General features: G+C 29.2%; 1 protein-coding gene and 1 pseudogene across 2 annotated transcripts; one reads left to right on the top strand and one right to left on the bottom strand.

Moving 5' to 3' along the window:
* Positions 1 to 6,893: 6,893 nt before the first annotated feature.
* On the bottom strand, positions 6,894 to 9,797 carry LOC100781356 (protein TIFY 5A). Of its 2 annotated transcripts, XM_003524815.4 has the most exons (4): positions 9,656 to 9,797; positions 9,444 to 9,536; positions 9,152 to 9,281; positions 6,894 to 7,325 (listed from the first exon to the last, which is right to left on the bottom strand). In XM_003524815.4, exons 2-4 carry the CDS (start codon positions 9,506 to 9,508, stop codon positions 7,116 to 7,118), a joined length of 405 nt encoding a protein of 134 aa, XP_003524863.1. In that variant the 5' UTR covers positions 9,509 to 9,536; positions 9,656 to 9,797; the 3' UTR covers positions 6,894 to 7,115. The 2 variants fall into 2 exon arrangements, with proteins under 2 accessions (XP_003524863.1, XP_040871420.1); XM_041015486.1 differs by lacking the exon at positions 9,656 to 9,797 and having other exon boundaries at positions 9,444 to 9,593.
* A 5,194-nt stretch (positions 9,798 to 14,991) lies between these two features.
* On the top strand, positions 14,992 to 16,219 carry LOC100815743 (uncharacterized; annotated as a pseudogene).
* The last annotated feature ends 2,529 nt before the right edge of the window (positions 16,220 to 18,748 follow it).

The following is an 18,748-nucleotide window of genomic DNA, read 5'->3' as shown; positions in this document are numbered from 1 at the left end:
ATGTTATCCTCATATTCTTAAGAGTTGTGTTTCGTTTGTAACCATGGTTCCCAAATGTCATTTTCAAGAGATGTGTCACTGTCACTTTGAAATAGAACCAACAATGTACAAGATTTCCATATGTTCAAGGTTCATGAAAAATATACCCCAATCCATTGGTGGTTTATGGATTTGGGGTTAGTGACACTAACACAATGATGCGACAAAGTGCAATTTTGAACACGTTTAACTTGAGTGTGATACAGAGGTTCTGCCTGTCTTTCCTGTACTTACAAATGTAATTTTTTTTGTAATATCCTAGATCATGGTATCTTTTTTAATGGGTATTGAAACTCATATATACATTTTAAATTTGGCATATGGTGGAAAGAAGAGAGATGGAGAGAAGAAAAGAATAAGAAGAGAGAGAAATTAAGTAACGATATAATAAATGATGTGATTTTGAGATAAAATAAAAAAAATGCATATGAAAGAAAAAAAAAGTGAATGTATGATAATATTTATACTTTTTTTTACTATTTTATAATATAACTATGAAAATTAATGACTATCCTTAAAGCAAGCAATAAAAAATAAAATATAATTGTTAACAGTTTGGCAAGTGTACCAAATGTCCAAGTAGTAAAACTTGAAAGTCCGAGTATCAAATTCCACAGGGATTTTGTGTTGTACTTTTATTGTATACTTTTCAATTTATAAGAAAATAAATAATTAAAGAGAGGTGTAGAAGAAAGAATAGTAAACAATAACAGGAAATTATAAATGATAGAGAGCAAAGGAATTAATTAGAGAATTTGATAGAATGCGATTGTTAGGACCTAGCATGCCTTGTTTGCATAGGATGTATGATTTTTGGATTTTTTTATTTATCAATTAGGTGAATTTATCCTACCCACATCTATTCAATTACTTGTCCCTGATGTCTCACGATGACAACCTATTTTACCTACCTATCTCCCAAATGCCTTTGCAAAGATTTAATAGATAAAATGCATCAAACCTTGATTCTAGATGTGTGCTTGAATGCATGGGCATAAAGTTATCATCCTATGTCTAGCAATGATTTTCTTATGATATCTTTTCTTTTTATTCTATTAGAAGTTATCTTTTGTCGAGCACATAACCCCCTAAAACTGATACATGCATATCTTCTTTATATTTTTATTAAGAGTTACCCTCTGTTGAGCTCATAATCCCTAAAATAATGTAAAGATGAATAATGCATGGAATATAAATAGAAAAGATAATAGGATATAAAACACATGTTGCATTGATAAATAGGGAGTACATCATACATCGCTTTGACTTTTTAGGTCTGTCAGACCCTAACTAGGGGTTTAGCCTCCCATGGTCAATGAGGGTCTCACACTGAAATAAAGGTATAAGAAATGGTGGAAAAGGAGGGATGAAAGAAGGGAATAGAGAAAATGGTGAAAGAGAGAAGAAAATTCTTTAAGAAAGAGTTCTCAGACTTTGGGTATCAGTGAGAGTGCTCTGAGACTCGGTGTGTCCTTTTCCCTTGGCTTGACTCTCTTTTTATAGCTTCTAAAGTGAACTTGGGCCTTCGTACGCACGCTTAGCGCGCTCTTCTCGCTCAGCGCGGGTGCTCGTTCTTGCGCTTAGCGTCAGTGCTTTCTTGCAGGCTTAGCGCATAATTCCTATAACTTTTTGCTTTTAGTCCCTCCAATTTTTATATCTGCAGCCAATATTTGAAAAAACATCAATTCTTAATAATTAGACACAAATAACTACTAAATAATTATTTTTAAAGATAATTTTACTTTATTTTTCATTATCAACAATACAATTATTTAGCAGTTATCAATAACATTTAATATTATGCATATGTCTTTGTTAAAAAAAATTTAATCAATGTATTTAAGACATTAAAATTGACCCGCATACAATAAAAATTTCACCAAAATTTCATGTAAATTATTTCATCTTTTTTGTTTTTCTCTTTTTTTATTGTATTGCTTAACATATTTGGCCCTTTCTCTTTTTTCCCCAAATTTTTCTCTCTGTCTTTCTTCTTCTCTGTACACTCAAAATGTAGGTATGTTTTCATTTTCCTAATGCTTTTTGTTTAATTTGGAATAGAAACAAAGTAGAAAGAAAAGAAAAGAATATGAAGGATAAAATTAAAAGAAAAATAAGATAAAAAAAGTATTGTTTGAATGGTTAAAAATAATAAGAAAATGAGTTGTGGAAAAATTATTTCTATCCACAAGTTTGGATGATTGAAAAAGAGAGTGATAAGAAATAAATAAATTATATGATACCATGGTGAACCTGTAATGAAAATACCTCCATCAGAAGAAAATAAATACCCACAACATAGCCAAAGATGAAAAAAGAAAAAAGAAAAAGAAAGAAACCAACAAAGAGTGTCACGAGATTCTCTCCATTTGTCCATTTTCACATGCCTCACAAGTTAACAATAAACTCCACCGATCTCTTTCCTCATTATCTATCCCGACACAATGAGCCAAAACCTTATCAAGCATGCATGGTTGAGTAACTTAGGAAGACAACAGCAAGTTTTCTTTTAAAAAATAAATATATTTTTTGGTAAAAATATTCGTCTGTCATGCTCCAAGCAAAGCTTTTTTTTTTTTGTTTCTTTCTGGGATTTAGGTAAGAGAAGACATATATTTGCATAGTTGCATGGGATAGGGTATTAGGGTCAAAAGAATGCTGAACATTAAATGATGGTAGTTGCACCATTACTAGTTACAAACTAATAAAACTTTTTCAATCAGGACTATTTAACACTACAATATATTCAAAACTCAAATATGAAACTATTACTAGTTAAACCCAAATATTCATATCCATTCACTTGTATTTTAATCTCAGTTTATTCAAAATCTGATTTCTTTATATTGAAACTGGTGACCAGGTTGAACAACGAAGAGCCTATGATATATTCTAGTTATAGGGCTTATGGCTTAGTACTAACGAATCTAGCCACATCGTTCAATCCTAAGATCAATGAAAGCTAAGCATATATGTACAAACAAATGATAGGTAGTTCAGTTCCTCAAATGCTATCCTCTTTATCAAGGTAGTACGCCAAATTAAAGTTGTGTTTCATGTTATTGGAATATGGTTCCCAAACGTCATTTTCAAGATCGAGATGGTCCATGTTGGAAACATGGTTCCCCATTCATTGATTGTTTATGGATTTTCGACTATTGGGAAAATATCTATAGATTGCTGAGTAAGAAGAATGGACAATGATATTTTAACGTAGCCGCACGGTTTAATTTTAAAAAACGTTCTATTGCAGTTTGATTACAAAGGTTCAGCAAGTCTTTCGCCTACACTTCTTATTAATTGCTTCCTATATAAGTTTCCTTATTAAAAGGATTAATATATTATTTGTAAAATTCCTTTATAATATTCTTTTATCTTTCTTGTATATCGACCATCTTATATACATTTTTTTTTCTGTTTTTTTAGTCTCTATTTTTATTATTATTATTATATATATATATATATATATATATATATATATATATATATATATACTTATGAAATATTGTACAAATTCATAATTAAAGGTCACAAATCATGGTATCTCTTTTTAGAGTAAAATTATGAAAAAAAATATCAACGAACACCTTGGAGCAAGCAATAAAAAATCCAAAACTATTTTTTTTATAAAAAAATATAACATTTAATATCATGAATATACCTTTGTTATAACTGTACATACGTACACTCCAAAATATAATGTATATATGTTCTCATTTCCCTCTACATATACACTTTTTCTTGCGGAGCTGAAGATGTGATCGATTTGAAGCTTCTAAACTCGAAAGTACTTATCAGCTCATTTAAATTACTTTTTGTGTTTCTCATACTACACATAAACAAGCAAGGTATCCATTCAAAGGAGAGAGAAGTTGTGGGATGAAAAGAATCGATCATAAGAAAATGAAAGGAAAGGAAAGAAAAGTCATTGCGAAATTAAAAGAATAAATACTAAATATGTCTATTTTTAAGTGAATATAAAAAATTACTTATAAATTATTCTTTTATAAATACATATATTTTTTAGTATTTATTCTTTTAAATTTTTAAACCGTAAATAAAATTAACATTTTGCACAATAATAGGGGAAAAGCAAACAGGCCAGGTCAGTATCCTGAGTATGTATATTCACATTGCTTCTAATTTTGCATTTGTGTATATTTTTTCCTCGATGCTTTCTTTCCTCGTTTATATATATATATAATTTAGTGTTACACTAACAATTAGTTAAAATTTATTAAAAATAATAATTTTTTTGAGTTTTACATTATATTTAATGTTTATTTCTTCTTATTTTATAATTTATTAAAAAGAATATGTTCTTAATACCCTTCTTATTTTCTATCATCAATACTAGCACCAGATATTATCATGACAATTTTATAAACTAGAGTTAACGTTAGAGATGACAATGAGGTGGAATAGGCACACGTAGTAGCTACTTGCTGACTTGCTGCCCATTCCGTTAGATAGAAATTCATACATACACTTGAGCACCTGTTTAAAAACTACACATCCGGATTTATTTTTTTTATATCTATGTGACTGTGTATCTACAAATATCCATAAATACTTCCAAAAAAAAAAGATCAGCAAAACTATTTTGTAAGCTTCAGGCAAACTGCAGGCACGGCAAATATCACTTTGAATTTATAAATTAAAGATTATAAAAAATAATCACTTTAATTATTTTTCCAATTATTAGTAGACACGTGCACACACCCACACGTACATCCACTAAACATGTACATGTGCACGTGTGTGCTCACAAACATGAGAAATTAACTTATTCTAAATTAAATTATTTATGTTTAACTTAAACAATTTATAAATATTAAATTTCATTAATATAACTCTTTGACTTGAAAATTCAAGTTAAATAAATCAGTTATACAACATTTCATATAATTTATAAATTATTTCATATTTTCATTAATTAATTTTATTTTAAACGTATAATATAATTTTCAAAATATAAAAAATATTAACTGTAAGACTATATACAACTATAAATATTCAATTTATTCAACATTTATAAAACACACACATATATATAATATGTTTTAATAGTTAAATTTACAAGTTTTACATTAAAAGCATTGTCAATTAGATTGAAAAATATGTAAGAAAAAAGAGATCTATTTTGAATTTAAAATATATTATTACAAAAATCAAATGAACACATATCAGGGTATAAGTTATTAGAATATAAATTTTTTGAATATTATGAAGATTCTGCGTATATTCACATCGAGATTAATCTCTCTTATTAACTTTTTGATGAATGAAACTCTAAATAACAAACTTTCTTTCTCTTCTTCTAATTTTTGTTTGATCCAATTTGATCTCAGGTAGATTCTTCTATGGGAAACAAATATGAATTTGGGCCTTTTTTCGAAGAAAAAATGAAAAAATTTATTTAAAATAATTTCATATCTCTTAGCCTTTATAAAATTAAAAATTATCTCATATATTTTTATTTTAAGAAACTTTCTAATATAAGACAGAGATAATTCACAAATAATTACATGACTACTTATGATAACTAATCATATTATGTAACCCCGATATGTAACAATAGAATCCTATTCTTATTTTATGGACAACTTTCACATTTATAAAATAATACTTTCTTTTTATATTAATTGTATTCTTGGTGCTAGTAAATAATATAATATTCCACTATAATATTTATTTGATTCAATTAAGTTGTCTAATTTAATTATCAAATAAATTATTTTCTTTTGTAAAAATTGAAACACTTATTTGTTTATGACCCCGTAGGTTAATACTAAACTGGTAATAAATTAATCATAATTAATTTACTAATCAAGGTAATACTCCTTAACGTCCGGATAGAATGAAGTATGATTTTTTTATCTTCAAGAACCAATAAAAGAATAATGTAATATTTTATTTCATCATTTATATCTCAAGTTAACTCTAGAGTATAATATTATTGCAAACTCTAATAAGGTAACACATTTAATCAATGAATGACTTAAGAAACTCTTTTATTCTTTTATTCAATATTATACTAGCCAAGGTCTTAATTATGATAGAGCTCAAACTCATGACAAAGAGTTGTGTGGATTCCTTCTTGATTAATCATCAATTCTATAAGTATTGAATCATATTCAATATCATTCAACTAGTGCCTTAAGACATTAGGTATTTGAAATTAAAACATAATAAATAATTTGTTAATTACTATGATAATCTCCGGTCAAATACTACTATATTTCTTCTTGAGAATTCCTTATTAACATATCAAGGCAATATTAACGGTTAAAAATTTTCAATTGAGTCAGTTCAATGATAGCATTCACATCTATATCATCTATATATGTAATAGGATTTATGAATCTTTATCCAACAAAGATCATTTTATATATATATATATATATATATATATATATATATATATATATATATATATATATATATATATATATATATATATATATATATATATATATATACATATACATATATCATATGTATAATAATTTCACAATAAAGAGAAATAAAAAAAAATAGTGAGAGAGATTTTTTTTTCTCTCTTTCTCTCTCTCGTGAGAAACAAATTTTATATCTCCCACAAAGGTCTCATAAAGTATTTTTTTTATCAAATAAAAAAAAAGAACAATATTTTTGTAGGGGTATAAGCTCTCACACACACTCGTTGTCGGTACACAATATTTTTTTTAGTATCCCTCCCGAAAAAGGTGTTTTTTTTTTGGGGGAGAAAAACAATAGTCGGTGGACTAAACTTTTGTTTTCTCTTTGAAAAAAAGCCCTTTGGTTAATTTTTTACCCCCCCCCCCCCCCCCCCCCCCCCCCCCCCAAAAAAAAAGTATACACAAACACGCCCATAAGAAACCATATATATTAACGAAGAAGTTGTATGATTTCGATCATAGCCGCTCTTAATTTACAAGCCCTTGATCCACAAACTGTGTTGGGAAAAAAGGCATTTCATTCATCATAGTCTTGCAACAAGCTAACCAACGACCAAGCCAAATTAATTTTCATTTGTTTCCCCTTGGTTTTGATAATTTAACTTAATTAATTAGCTAGTGATGGTATGGGGATGTTTCTTGGACACGATTCTTCCTCTTCTGGAGAAACCTCTGCAGTGATCTTTTCATGGAAAGTCCAGTGCTGGGGCTATACATGTTATTATGAGGTGATTGCAGTAATATTGGTGAAGATGGTTCTGACCCAGTTGGTGTCATCACCCTTCTCTCCGTCTCTTTATTTGCTAGCATTAATATGGATCTGGCCTGCATGCAATACACATGACCCCACTTACAACTCTTTTTCATAATCCAAATAATTGACCTCACGACTCATATATGCACCATGTGAATATTCTGCGCCTTAATTAAATTAATAGTGAGACTACGTGGCTACTAACTATCGACTCATTTATTATTTTCTTTATTTATAAAGTACTAGTATGAAATAAGGTGACTTGACAAAAAGAAAACTTCTCGAGAAAAACATGCAACAAAAGTGCCGATCGGTTCTACCGTTGTGTCCAAATTTTTTAGGTCAAATAATGAGTCTTTGCTTTTATACCTCGAAACTTCTTGGAACCCCAATATTAACTAAGCAGTCAAATAGTCATAATACGACCTTCTACCTTTTATATCTTTCGTTTGTCTTGTACCCTAAATATCTTTATTCTCTCTTAGGGTAGTCAATATTCTATTTTGTTACAGTAGTTACTCATCATATTATAAATTGAATAAACTCTAATAGAGTAATTATTGGTAATCATAACTCTCAGTATCATCTGAGATACAGTAGGAAACTAATATACTACAGTCACAATAATTTGGAGAGTTTTGATAATGTTAATACCAATTAAATTATATGAGATTTTTTATTAATTATTTATTTTTGCCTTTTCAAATTAGTCATTGATTATAAAATTTCTTATTATTATTTCTTAAGCATAAGTTCTATAAAAAGTATTGAAAGTAACTAAAAAAAATTAGAATTCAAATTTGTAAAGTTATCTTTAATTACATTGTTTAATTTAAAAAGGTTACAGTTTTAAAAAAATAATAATCAAGAACCAAAGGACTAATTCGAACAAATAAAAAAAATAATTAATAAAAAAATGACATATAATTTGTTTGGTTAAAAAATTAACCAAAATCTCCCAAATTATTAGGAGACCATAGAAAGTCTCCAGAGATGGATGATTCCCAATAGTTTAATTAATTAGGGAAATGTAATTGGACACTTCTTTATTTTAAAGATTCTATCAATATTATCTCATGTTTTCTTCTACCTCTTTTTACATTCTATCATTTATTATATTTATATTTTTCTTTTTCTTTTTTCTCTCTCACGGGATGTTAACTAGCACTTGTGTGTGTCGAAGTATATTTTCCTAATCATTTACCCCTGTGAATGTCAGGTTAACCCAAATGTTATGCAGTAATAGCTGTATCTTTGTTATACTTAAAAAAATACAAGTTGGACACTGATAAAGCTACGTACTTTTTTTTTGGTCAGATAAAAGCTACTTACTATAAAATACTTACCATTAAAATTATAAAGAAAATCAAATAGACATTTATAATTTTTCGCTAATGATAGTAGATAAGGAAGAATACACTTGTATAACCCAAAAGATATAACAACTGAATAATGATCCTATATATATATATATATATATATATATCATCTAGCTAATTTTAAGAAATTAAAATAAAAAATAAATTACATTAAAACAATATCATAATATTCTAATAATATATCTTAACTTGTTTATTCAACAAGTTCTCTAACCATTTAGGTTTCAAGACGTTTTTTTACCTTCCTAGACTATCTTAAAAGACATCCTACAAATGTAAACATCTTACCCAAATCCAAACACTCTTCATCTTTTTCTCTTTTCTTTTTTTTAAATCACACCATCAATTATATCAATTATTTATCTCTTACTTCTTTTTATTTTTTCAAGGTGTCTACACCCAACAAGTATTCCAAGATTAATTTCCAAAAAATATAGAGAAAGAGAACACTTTAATTAAATGGAAAATAAAGAAATAAATTTCATGGTGATAAACAAAAAGATCATATATATGTATACCTGAAGCTCTGTGACATCTGAGACACAAATCTTGCCATCATAGAAAATGGTCAGCGGATGTTGTAGTTGTTGTTGCTGTTGATGGTGAGGGTCCTGTTGTTGTGGGCTATCACTCACTTCTGCTTCCATCCTTCATTCAAAACAAAAGAAAAAACTCAGAACCATGAATTAGTCCAAAGAAGCTTTGTGCAAATTATACATATATATATATATATATATATATATAGACAAATATCAGAACTCACAAAGTAAAGCCTTAATTAAAAAGAAAAGAGAGAGAAAATCCACTCACATGGGGCGAAGATCGGAGAGGGAGGGAGGAAAAAGGCGAAGTTCCAACTTGCAATTCTTTCTCATCTTCTATATTCTTTGAGAGAATTGAGTTCTGTGACAGAGAGAAAAGTAAAGATAACGTGTAAACAAATACCACATAGGAAAAAAAAATGGAGGATGGTAGATGTATATATACACATATATGATTGAAGAATTTGGAAAAGCACTCACAAATTAAACACGTAAAGCACAAAAAAAATCGGCTTCGGCTGGTAAACAGTGTTAAAGTATGTTTGAATTTAAGTTGAATTTTATACATATTCAACATATAAAAATAAGTTAAAACATTTATCTTAAATATATGCTTGCAACCTTTTACTCAAAAACAAACTTATTTGTAGGCAGGGAAAGCAAAAGTACCTTGGAGTTGTAATATTTATTATTATTAATTATAATTTGAGCACATGTTTCACGGTTTTTTAATATTTGCGACACAAGGCGACGGTGTGATGAATTGAGATAAGTGGCGAATGAATGTGTTGATGGCATTGCTGCGTGCGGTGGGCAACACCCGAGACGAAATTGTTTGTCACGCTCGCTTCCCAATGAAACGACACGTGCTTTGCGCCAAACCATTTATCAAATATTTTTCACAAATAGTAAGGGTGTCCATTGGTTAAAAAACAGAAGGAGAACTTTTTAATTTATTAAAATACATAAAATTATACTGTTTATAAACTTTTTATGTTTTTTTTATAATTTTTATGTTAAATATTTTTTTTAATTTCTTAATCAATATCTTAAAAATACAGTTTAGCAAGATTCATATTTTTATTTTAACTAATTTATAAAAATAATTGGCACTTAATACTATATATTAAGTTTTTCTTTTTTAAAATTATAATATAACTTTAAGATCTTAAGGATAAAGTAACGGAATAAAAAAATAAAATTAAATACTTTAAAACTATTGTTAATTTGATACTCCATACTTATGATGTGATGTGTTATCTTTACATTCAATATAAAAAAAATTATAATGTTAATTCATAAGAAATTATGTTGGTACTAAGGCATTTATTTATTTTATAAGTTGACAAAATTACGAGTGAATATTAAAAAAATATAGTATAATTTCAGAAACATTTTTATGATTTAAAAATTTATAATATATTAAATTCTATAATTTTTATTATATGTTTTTTATGATTTAAAATTCTTTGCAGCTATTTAACATTTATTTGTATTTGTCCACGTTGTTTTTCACGATCAAACATTATATTATATGTTGTTTAATGTTTTAAATAACTTTATGAGGGTCGGTATGAATAAAACGAATTTGTAAAATGTATATACATATCCATTAGGATTAGGATTTTATGAATGAAAATGATTTCTTACCATTATTATTTGGTATTCACGTCAAACATAGTATTAATCTGTCGGCTTAGGGATCACTACGGGTAACAGGGTTGATTTATTTTAAATGCTAATAAATTTAATTTAAAAGTTAATGTAAAGAATTAGTTTTAAAAATAGTCGATATTAAAATTAATTTGTACGTATATTTAAAAAAAATTAGAATATTTAGTTTTATTAATAATATTATGAAATTACTTTTAAGGTATAAATATGAATATTTTCTAAAAAAATCTTAAGTTACACGTCTTGCTCCATTTTGAAAGTTAAATTTTGTTATTCTCTTGAATCAAATTTACTTACTAGAAATTAATTTATGAAGATGAAAAAAAATCTAAACATGATTTATTAATGTCAAAATTAAATTTTATCTAACAAGCACCATTTTAACTGTATGCAAACAAACATGACAACTCATTAGAATTGGCCACAGTGAAGAGGGTATCCATTTATTGCCTTTGTACATAAAAAAAAACACTTAGGTCATTTAGAGAATTAAAGTTATTGTTTTTGTCTTTTGATTTAAATCGTAATTAATTGGATGAATTATTTTTTAATGAGTTTAATGCTTATGTATGGATCATGTAAAATAATTTACATTATTAGTATATGATCATTTTTTTTCTTTTTTAATTTCATTCAATCTTTTAAGTATATTTCATCTAAACAAAAAAATTATCCAAAGATTATTTACAGGATTAGATTGGTGTCTCTTTAGAATGTCAACTGTGAAAGTAATACCAGGTCTTTTAGCAAGTATAAAAAAAATATCAAGTCTCTTAGTGCATACATGAGCATGTGTAAGGAGTATGTATTTCTACTGGCTCATTCTCATTTCTAGGACATTGATCAACATTTTTATCATCTTATGCAAAGGTGGCAAAATAAGCTACTCTACCTAATACTAGCTAGGTTGATGTGGGTTGTAGGCCATAATGAGTTAGACTATTAAAGCCCAAATTCATTTTGGGCCTCTAAAATGAACCTCAATAGCATATGCATCTTCATGGAGATAGACCATAAACTCATCACCAATAGTGGTCCACCTTTATCTAATAGACAATCTTATGTGAATCTAGTCAACCAAATCAATAAGTTTTAGAACCTTAACCTTACAAGAAAAAACAATCACATTTTTAACTTGAGGATTACTCATACTCTCTCAATTGGAACATGTGCTTCAAAGGGACAATAGAAGCAACATAGTTGTTAGTGCTAGGTAGCTACAAAGAAACAATCTCGATTAAATAAGCATTAGCCTTATATGATGGGATGAATGGATTCGCTACATTTAGCTCCAAGAACTTAGCGTGCATGGACTTTGCAACCCTAGTGTCTTTATTAAGACAAAATATCATATAGCCTTTAGCACTTTTAGATATCACGTGAAAAAAGTGACTAGTCGGTCATCAAAATTTTAAAACTCCTTCAGGAAATCTATTGACACTTATAGATTAGTTGTCCTCTCTTAACAGGGATAAACCCAAATTCCAATTATAATTTGTCTTGAAACCATTAATTTATTATGAACACTATAGTGTATTTATATATACTTAGTCAATTATATTTATTATATATAATTGTATAATCACTACTGTAAAAAAGCTTTTCTAAGACGATCGAAAACAGGATACAACGACGGTCGTCGACTGTCGTTGTATCCAAAGTTGTGGAAAGTAAAACCTTTCAACGACGGGTCAAAATCCACCGTCTTACAAAGGGATCAACTTTCAAAGGCGGTGTTTACGTAAGCACCGTCTTTGAAAGTTTACAAATAAAGACAGTGCTTACGTTACCAACGTCTTTGAAAGTATGCAAACAAAGACGATGTCTACGTAAGCAACATCTTAGAATCTTTACTATCAAAGATGGTGTTGACGTAAGCACTGTCTTTTTTTGCGAACTTTCAAAGACAGTACTGACGTAAGTACCGTCTTTGTTTGTGAACTTTCAAAGACGGTACTTATGTAACCGTCTTTGAAAGTTAGGATTCTAAGACAGTATTTACGTAGGTACTGTCTTTGTTTTTGTTTGCGTACAAATAAAGATGGTGTTTACGTAAGCACGGTCTTTGTTTGTGAACTTTCAAAGATAGTGTCTACGTAAGCACCGTCTTTGAATCCTAGTTTTCAAATACGGTGCTTATATAAGCACTGCCCTTGAATTAAATGTTATTTTTAATTATTTTTATTTTTCCTGAATGATAATCCATCACAAAAAATAAAAATAATATATGTTAGCATTGTAATTAATATTAATAGTAAAATTTATTTATTAAAATAATATTTAAATGATAGATTAAATCAAAATAAGAGGTTCATAAATTATTTATATTTAATCTATCATTTAAATATTAATTTTATAAATGAATATCTATATTAATTACAAAAGTGTAACGAAAAAAAATGGTTAAGATAATTTCATTAAAAAAACAAGTTATTATAATTTTAGCATATAAAGTTATTATAATTTATAAGAGAAAATCCAAAATTAAATAATTATTTTTCAAAAAACTTAGAAGGGCTAAGTACCTCATCTTTAACCGGATCGATGATACTATCTCTTACAATATACTGAAAGAAAAGCTAAAAAAACAAAAAAACACAATATGAAACAAATATTTAAAAATTCCTCAAATTCGTATTTATATAATTTCTCTTTTTTCTAATATTGTGTTCAATCAAGAAAATTCTGTAAAATTTCTGGCTTTGCAAAGCTCAATATAGCACATATACTCTGCACAATAAATTGACCTCATTACCAATAGCTTTTCCAGCATTTTTCAGAAGTTTGATTAGAATTAAGCTTCCCCTTCCCATTAATTTCAAACCCCATCATAAATCATATATATATATATATATATATATATATATATATATATATATTATAATAAAGATATCTCATGATGTTTATCTTTTTTTTGACATTTTTATCTGTAATTTTAATTAAGTAACTGCCACATAGTTATATAGTGTGTTTGGAAAAACCTTTCAACCCATGTGAATGTACGTTCAACACAAAAAACACCAAGAAATCCTTCTTTAAACGTACGTTGAAACTGTCCAAAAAAAAAAAAAACATACGTTGAACCACCAATAGTATTTCTAAACATTGGCTTAACTATTCACTGTCGTATTATATTTTACCTCATTTTTTTTTCTCTCTCTTCTTCATTACTTTCATTTTATTGTATATACAATATATATACTAAAATATAAATATTTCGTTTTGGTGTACATTTTTTGTTGAATATTTTTATCTCTTTTTTATTATGTAACTAGCACAGCATTAACTGTTCACTCATGTTTTATTTAATCTCCTTGATTTTCCTCTCTTCTTTTCATTTTATTTATAAAAAGACATTACGTGCGTGCATGCCTCTCCTTTCCCCTAGTATCATATATAAATAAATTATATCATATTGTTTTATTAATTAATTATACAATTGTTTAGGCAACTAATTTAAGCAATTGTTTAGGCAATCTAAACAAAACATATTATTGTAAATTCACTTTTCAATAAACATATCCCAACATGAAACTGATTTTACCATCATCAATGATTAAATTGGTCTTTTGACAACTAATTAATCCAAAACACATCTGAATTTTTAGAAAATTCCCACTTTTCCCTTATTTCTTAGCTTTTTGAACGATTTTGCAACTATCTATATTTGCCTTTCCTGTTATCAGAAAAACACATTTCAGCATGCAGTTGGTTTTCTCACCTATCATATATACCATAGCAAGGGAAAGGTACATTTACATATTTACTTGTTATATAATATAATGAAAAAAAGAAAGAAAAATATCAGATAATTAGATGTAATAATTTACTCTTGATTATGGAAGCATTATTTTTATTTAGCATTTACTTGAGTCTTAATGACTTCTAGTCAAGTTATATCTAAGTTTAATATGGTTCTCAATGTCTAATCTCTTCTTTAGGTATCATTATTAAAAATATATGTAGTTGTACTGATTCTATTTTCTAGCCGAACTTGTAACTTGATGTAATTTGGTTGAACGACATAAGAAAATGAAATTTAATAAGCCATATATGCATGCAATTACAGATCTAAGATGGAAGTATATATATATTTGTTAATTTGGTTGAAGCAGGTAGATAGGAGAGATCGATCAGTTACTATGCACGTTGAAAGCGAGAGGAAATATGAACAAGAGAGGTGAAAGGGTGGAGAAAAGCTTTAAAAAGTGTAGGGAATTGGCTGACACATAAGGATAAGGATGAATGGTTGAAGGACACGAGGGGAATGCTGAGTTTGGTGTCTACGGTGATCGCAACAATGACCTTTCAAAGTGCTTTAAATCCACTAGGTGAAGTTAGACCCGGAAACGAGAGTGGAGTTGTTCAATGTCCAGTAAACAAAGCAGATAATAATCCATGTCCCGGAGAATCTATCCTAGCTGTTGTTTACCCTGATGAATATGAACCTCATTTGGAACACAACATGTTTCATTTCATCTTTAGCAGTGTGTCTCTTGCTTGTAGGTGGGTTCCCTCTCAAACACAGATTCTTCACTTGGGTTTTGTCAATAGGGATGTGCATCACCATCTCCAGCCTCACTCTTACCTACATGTATGGTGCGGGAATGGTCACCCCGGATACCCTTTGGAAATCAACCGCATCATCCATTTTTGATAAAGTTATTTATATTTGGATTTCACTGCTAGGACTCGTCGCATTTGTCCTTTGCCTACGCCTAATTCTTTGGATTGTCTTTGCCTACAGGTAAACCGTAAAATCCAATATCCCATGCCATACTTTTAGTACTCAAGAGGTGTGATTTCAATAGGAAACGAGAATGTAACTCATGCTATTCTCTCTATTCCATGCTTGATGAGGCTGAGTGGGAGTAGAGAGAGGTTCAACTAGTCAGCTGCATAACGAAAAATGAAGAAGAGAAGGTGTCCTTGGAAAAAGAAATAAAAATATTGCTTTATTTGGTTAAAGAAACTGAGCAAGAAGCTAATGCCAAAAGGGAGGAAAAAGCTCAGTTGAAGGAAAAACTGAAGGAAGTTGAGGCTGAGGCAATCCAATTGCAGGAAGCTCTTAAGGATACAACTGCTGGCAACATGAAATTGAAGGATAACTTATAGGATAAAGAAAATTAGTTGCAGTGTATGTTTCAAGAAAATGATGAACTCCGAACCAGTAATAGTGGCATCTGTCTAAGGCTTAACTTTTTTGTCCTGCTTACATCCATATTTTAAAGGATGGAATGCAACATGTAGGGAAGCTAATATGTAGCAATTGGGGAGGTACAATGGATTCTGAACCTAAACGATGGAGACTATTAGGTTTGCATTTGGGCTGGTGCTTTTCGTCACCGCCTTCTCTTCTTGGTATTTTAGCTCTTAGTTGCTAAGTTCTCAAGTTGTGGAACCTTGATTAGCTTTACATTTGTTGCAGCTGATGCGCTCTATGATATAGGCACTGGCTTGGAAGTGCTTTCTCCACGGTGCCCACATCTTTTTCTTGAAATGGCAGGCTTAGGAAATTTTGCAAAGGTTTATATGTTTTTGATTTTTTTTTAATAATTACACATTTTGATATATGTGTGCAATATAAAGTTGATTCAATTCTCATAGTTCATTCAACCATCTGTTTGTCATCTTTCTTAGCATCCTATATATATAGTACATTTCCAGTAAAAGTAACATCTATTTTAGACTATTAACTTCTCTTTCTGTTATTATGGAGTTATCAGGGGATGTCAGTTGTTGCAGCAAGAGCAACAAGGTTGCCTATATATTCTTCATTTGCCAAAGAAGGAAATCTAAGTGACCTATTAGCTAAAGGAGAGGCATTTTCAACTCTCTTTAATGTTATTGGAATTGGAGTTGGGATTCAATTAGCATCTACCATCTGTGCATCAATGCAGGGAAAGGTAAAGTGTTTTTATTTGTTTGTTCCTGGGTTGTAGTGTTCAATTAAATTTTCAGGTTAGGCCCCCTAATGAAAGTCATGCAAACAATGTAAGTTACACACTATAAGTGGTTAGGCCCCCTAATGGAACTCATGCAAACAATGTAAGTTACACACTCTAAAAAACAATTTGAAAATTAAGAAACATTTTTTCAGGAACAATTTTGCCAAAGCTTTAAAATCACTGTATAGGTAGCAATAAATCAAGGATCAAATATATAATTTTTAATAACTCAGACTGTCTAATAATTTCCTTAATTTTAGTCTATCTATCTTAAACAAAAAATAAAACAAAAAAGGGAGTAGTGCAATTTGTTAAACAGCTCTGTACTCATCCAAAAAAGTGATACCTCTATTGATCCCGTTTTATGCATGTGGAGCTCTGTACTCATCCGCTCACTACATGATCCCGTTTTATGCATGTGGAGCTAATAGTGTTTCTATTCAGCCCCCGAGAAGTATGAATCAAACAGTAGAAAGGACAATTAGGATGAGACAATGTTATCGGATTATTAGCTACCGATTCAACCAAATCGTGATTAAGTTTTTCACTAATACAACAAATTAAGGCCACTTTTATTGCGCATGCATGACTTTACACATTACCCTGCTGTTTATGTAACACGTGCTGTTTATATCTAGATCCATGTGCTGTTTATGTAACACGTGATAATTAAAGTTTATTACAGTTGTAGTTTTTTTATAATCATGCCATAGTTAATTTATTAAAATAAGTACACTTATTGAAAGATATTGTAACAGAACAAAGGTAGATGTGTGACAAATTTTAAATTACTAGTATTTATTTAATAGTAATAGTAATAAGTAAAATTGTATGAAAGAATTGTGCTAATTAGGAATGCTATAGGTTTCTTCTTTAAAAAAGAATGTTATTGGTTTGGATTATAATCTCCATAAATTAAAAGAGACCAACTAAACTACCAATTTGATTTTATATTTGAATTTAAAACATTCAAAGACAATCTTGATTTTGTGACTTGGGTCTTTAATTTCTTAACTAAAAATTAATGTTCCGTTGCCCGAATCAGTTAACTTTGAACATTTTCTCAAAATGCCACTAAAAGTAGGATTTTATAAGTATTTTATTTTTTTGCTGGTACAATTCATGAAGTATTTTATTTGATCTTGTTCTCCAAATGATTATATAGATTACTGAAGTAAAACTGCAATTTCAATTAAAACACACACACTCACACAAATAATTAACATCTAATCAGAATTTGTATCTAAGTTGTATCCTACAACAAACTGCAAAATTAATGTACTTTCTGGCAAGATGTCTAGCCAACACAATTTTATGTTTGTTTAAAAGGTTTACCTTTTCTTTTGGTGGTTTAAAATTGGATCGGGGATCTTCTCCTGTTAGAGTTTTAAAATCAGATGTCCTGTTAAACTAATCTCAAGGATGGAAATTAAAACACTTGAAACTCTCACGGTTTCATTAACCAATTAACCAATTAAAGCAATACCCGAGAGAGCTTGAAGTACCACCGCATTCACTGTTAAAGTTTCTCAAGGGTGTTGTAGCAGGGGAAGATGTCAAGTATGCAGAAGGGGAATTTTCGAACTGATGCTGTCAGGAATACCCGAGAATCACTCTCTTCCTTTTATACATTGTATGATCGGAACAAACCTTGGTTTTCATAAATAATAATTTCTCTGAGTTTTCGAACTGAGCTTGGTTGGTTGTTGGAGCATGGGTTGGTTTAAGCATGCGGTTTCTCGGGTTTGAAGAATTGATCTTGGTGTAGAAATTGGTAAAAGTGGGCTCATGTTAGGGACTCTCGGTGAAACTGTCTCTTTCTTTTTGTTATGTTTCTTAGGATCAAGTTAACCCGGGAATGGAGCTCTGTATGTCATCCTTTCCTGCTTTTAACTTGCTTTCTCCTTTGTATCTGAGGGTATCCCCTATACCCTGTTATTAATATATTTTC

Source organism: Glycine max, chromosome 5, assembly GCF_000004515.6.
Source record: "Glycine max cultivar Williams 82 chromosome 5, Glycine_max_v4.0, whole genome shotgun sequence".
NCBI lineage: Eukaryota > Viridiplantae > Streptophyta > Magnoliopsida > Fabales > Fabaceae > Glycine > Glycine max.
Note: the sequence above shows the minus strand (reverse complement) of the source record. Positions and strands in the feature narration are given on the sequence as shown.

Coding starts and splice junctions, on each gene's coding strand:
- LOC100781356 (XM_003524815.4), bottom strand. CDS start 9,508: ATGAGAAAGAATTGCAAGTTGGAACTTCGCCTTTTTCCTCCCTCCCTC. Junction 9,282..9,443: donor CTCTCCGATCTTCGCCCCAT/GTGAGTGGATTT, acceptor TTTTGAATGAAG/GATGGAAGCAGAAGTGAGTG. Junction 7,326..9,151: donor CAGATGTCACAGAGCTTCAG/GTATACATATAT, acceptor TATTGCATGCAG/GCCAGATCCATATTAATGCT.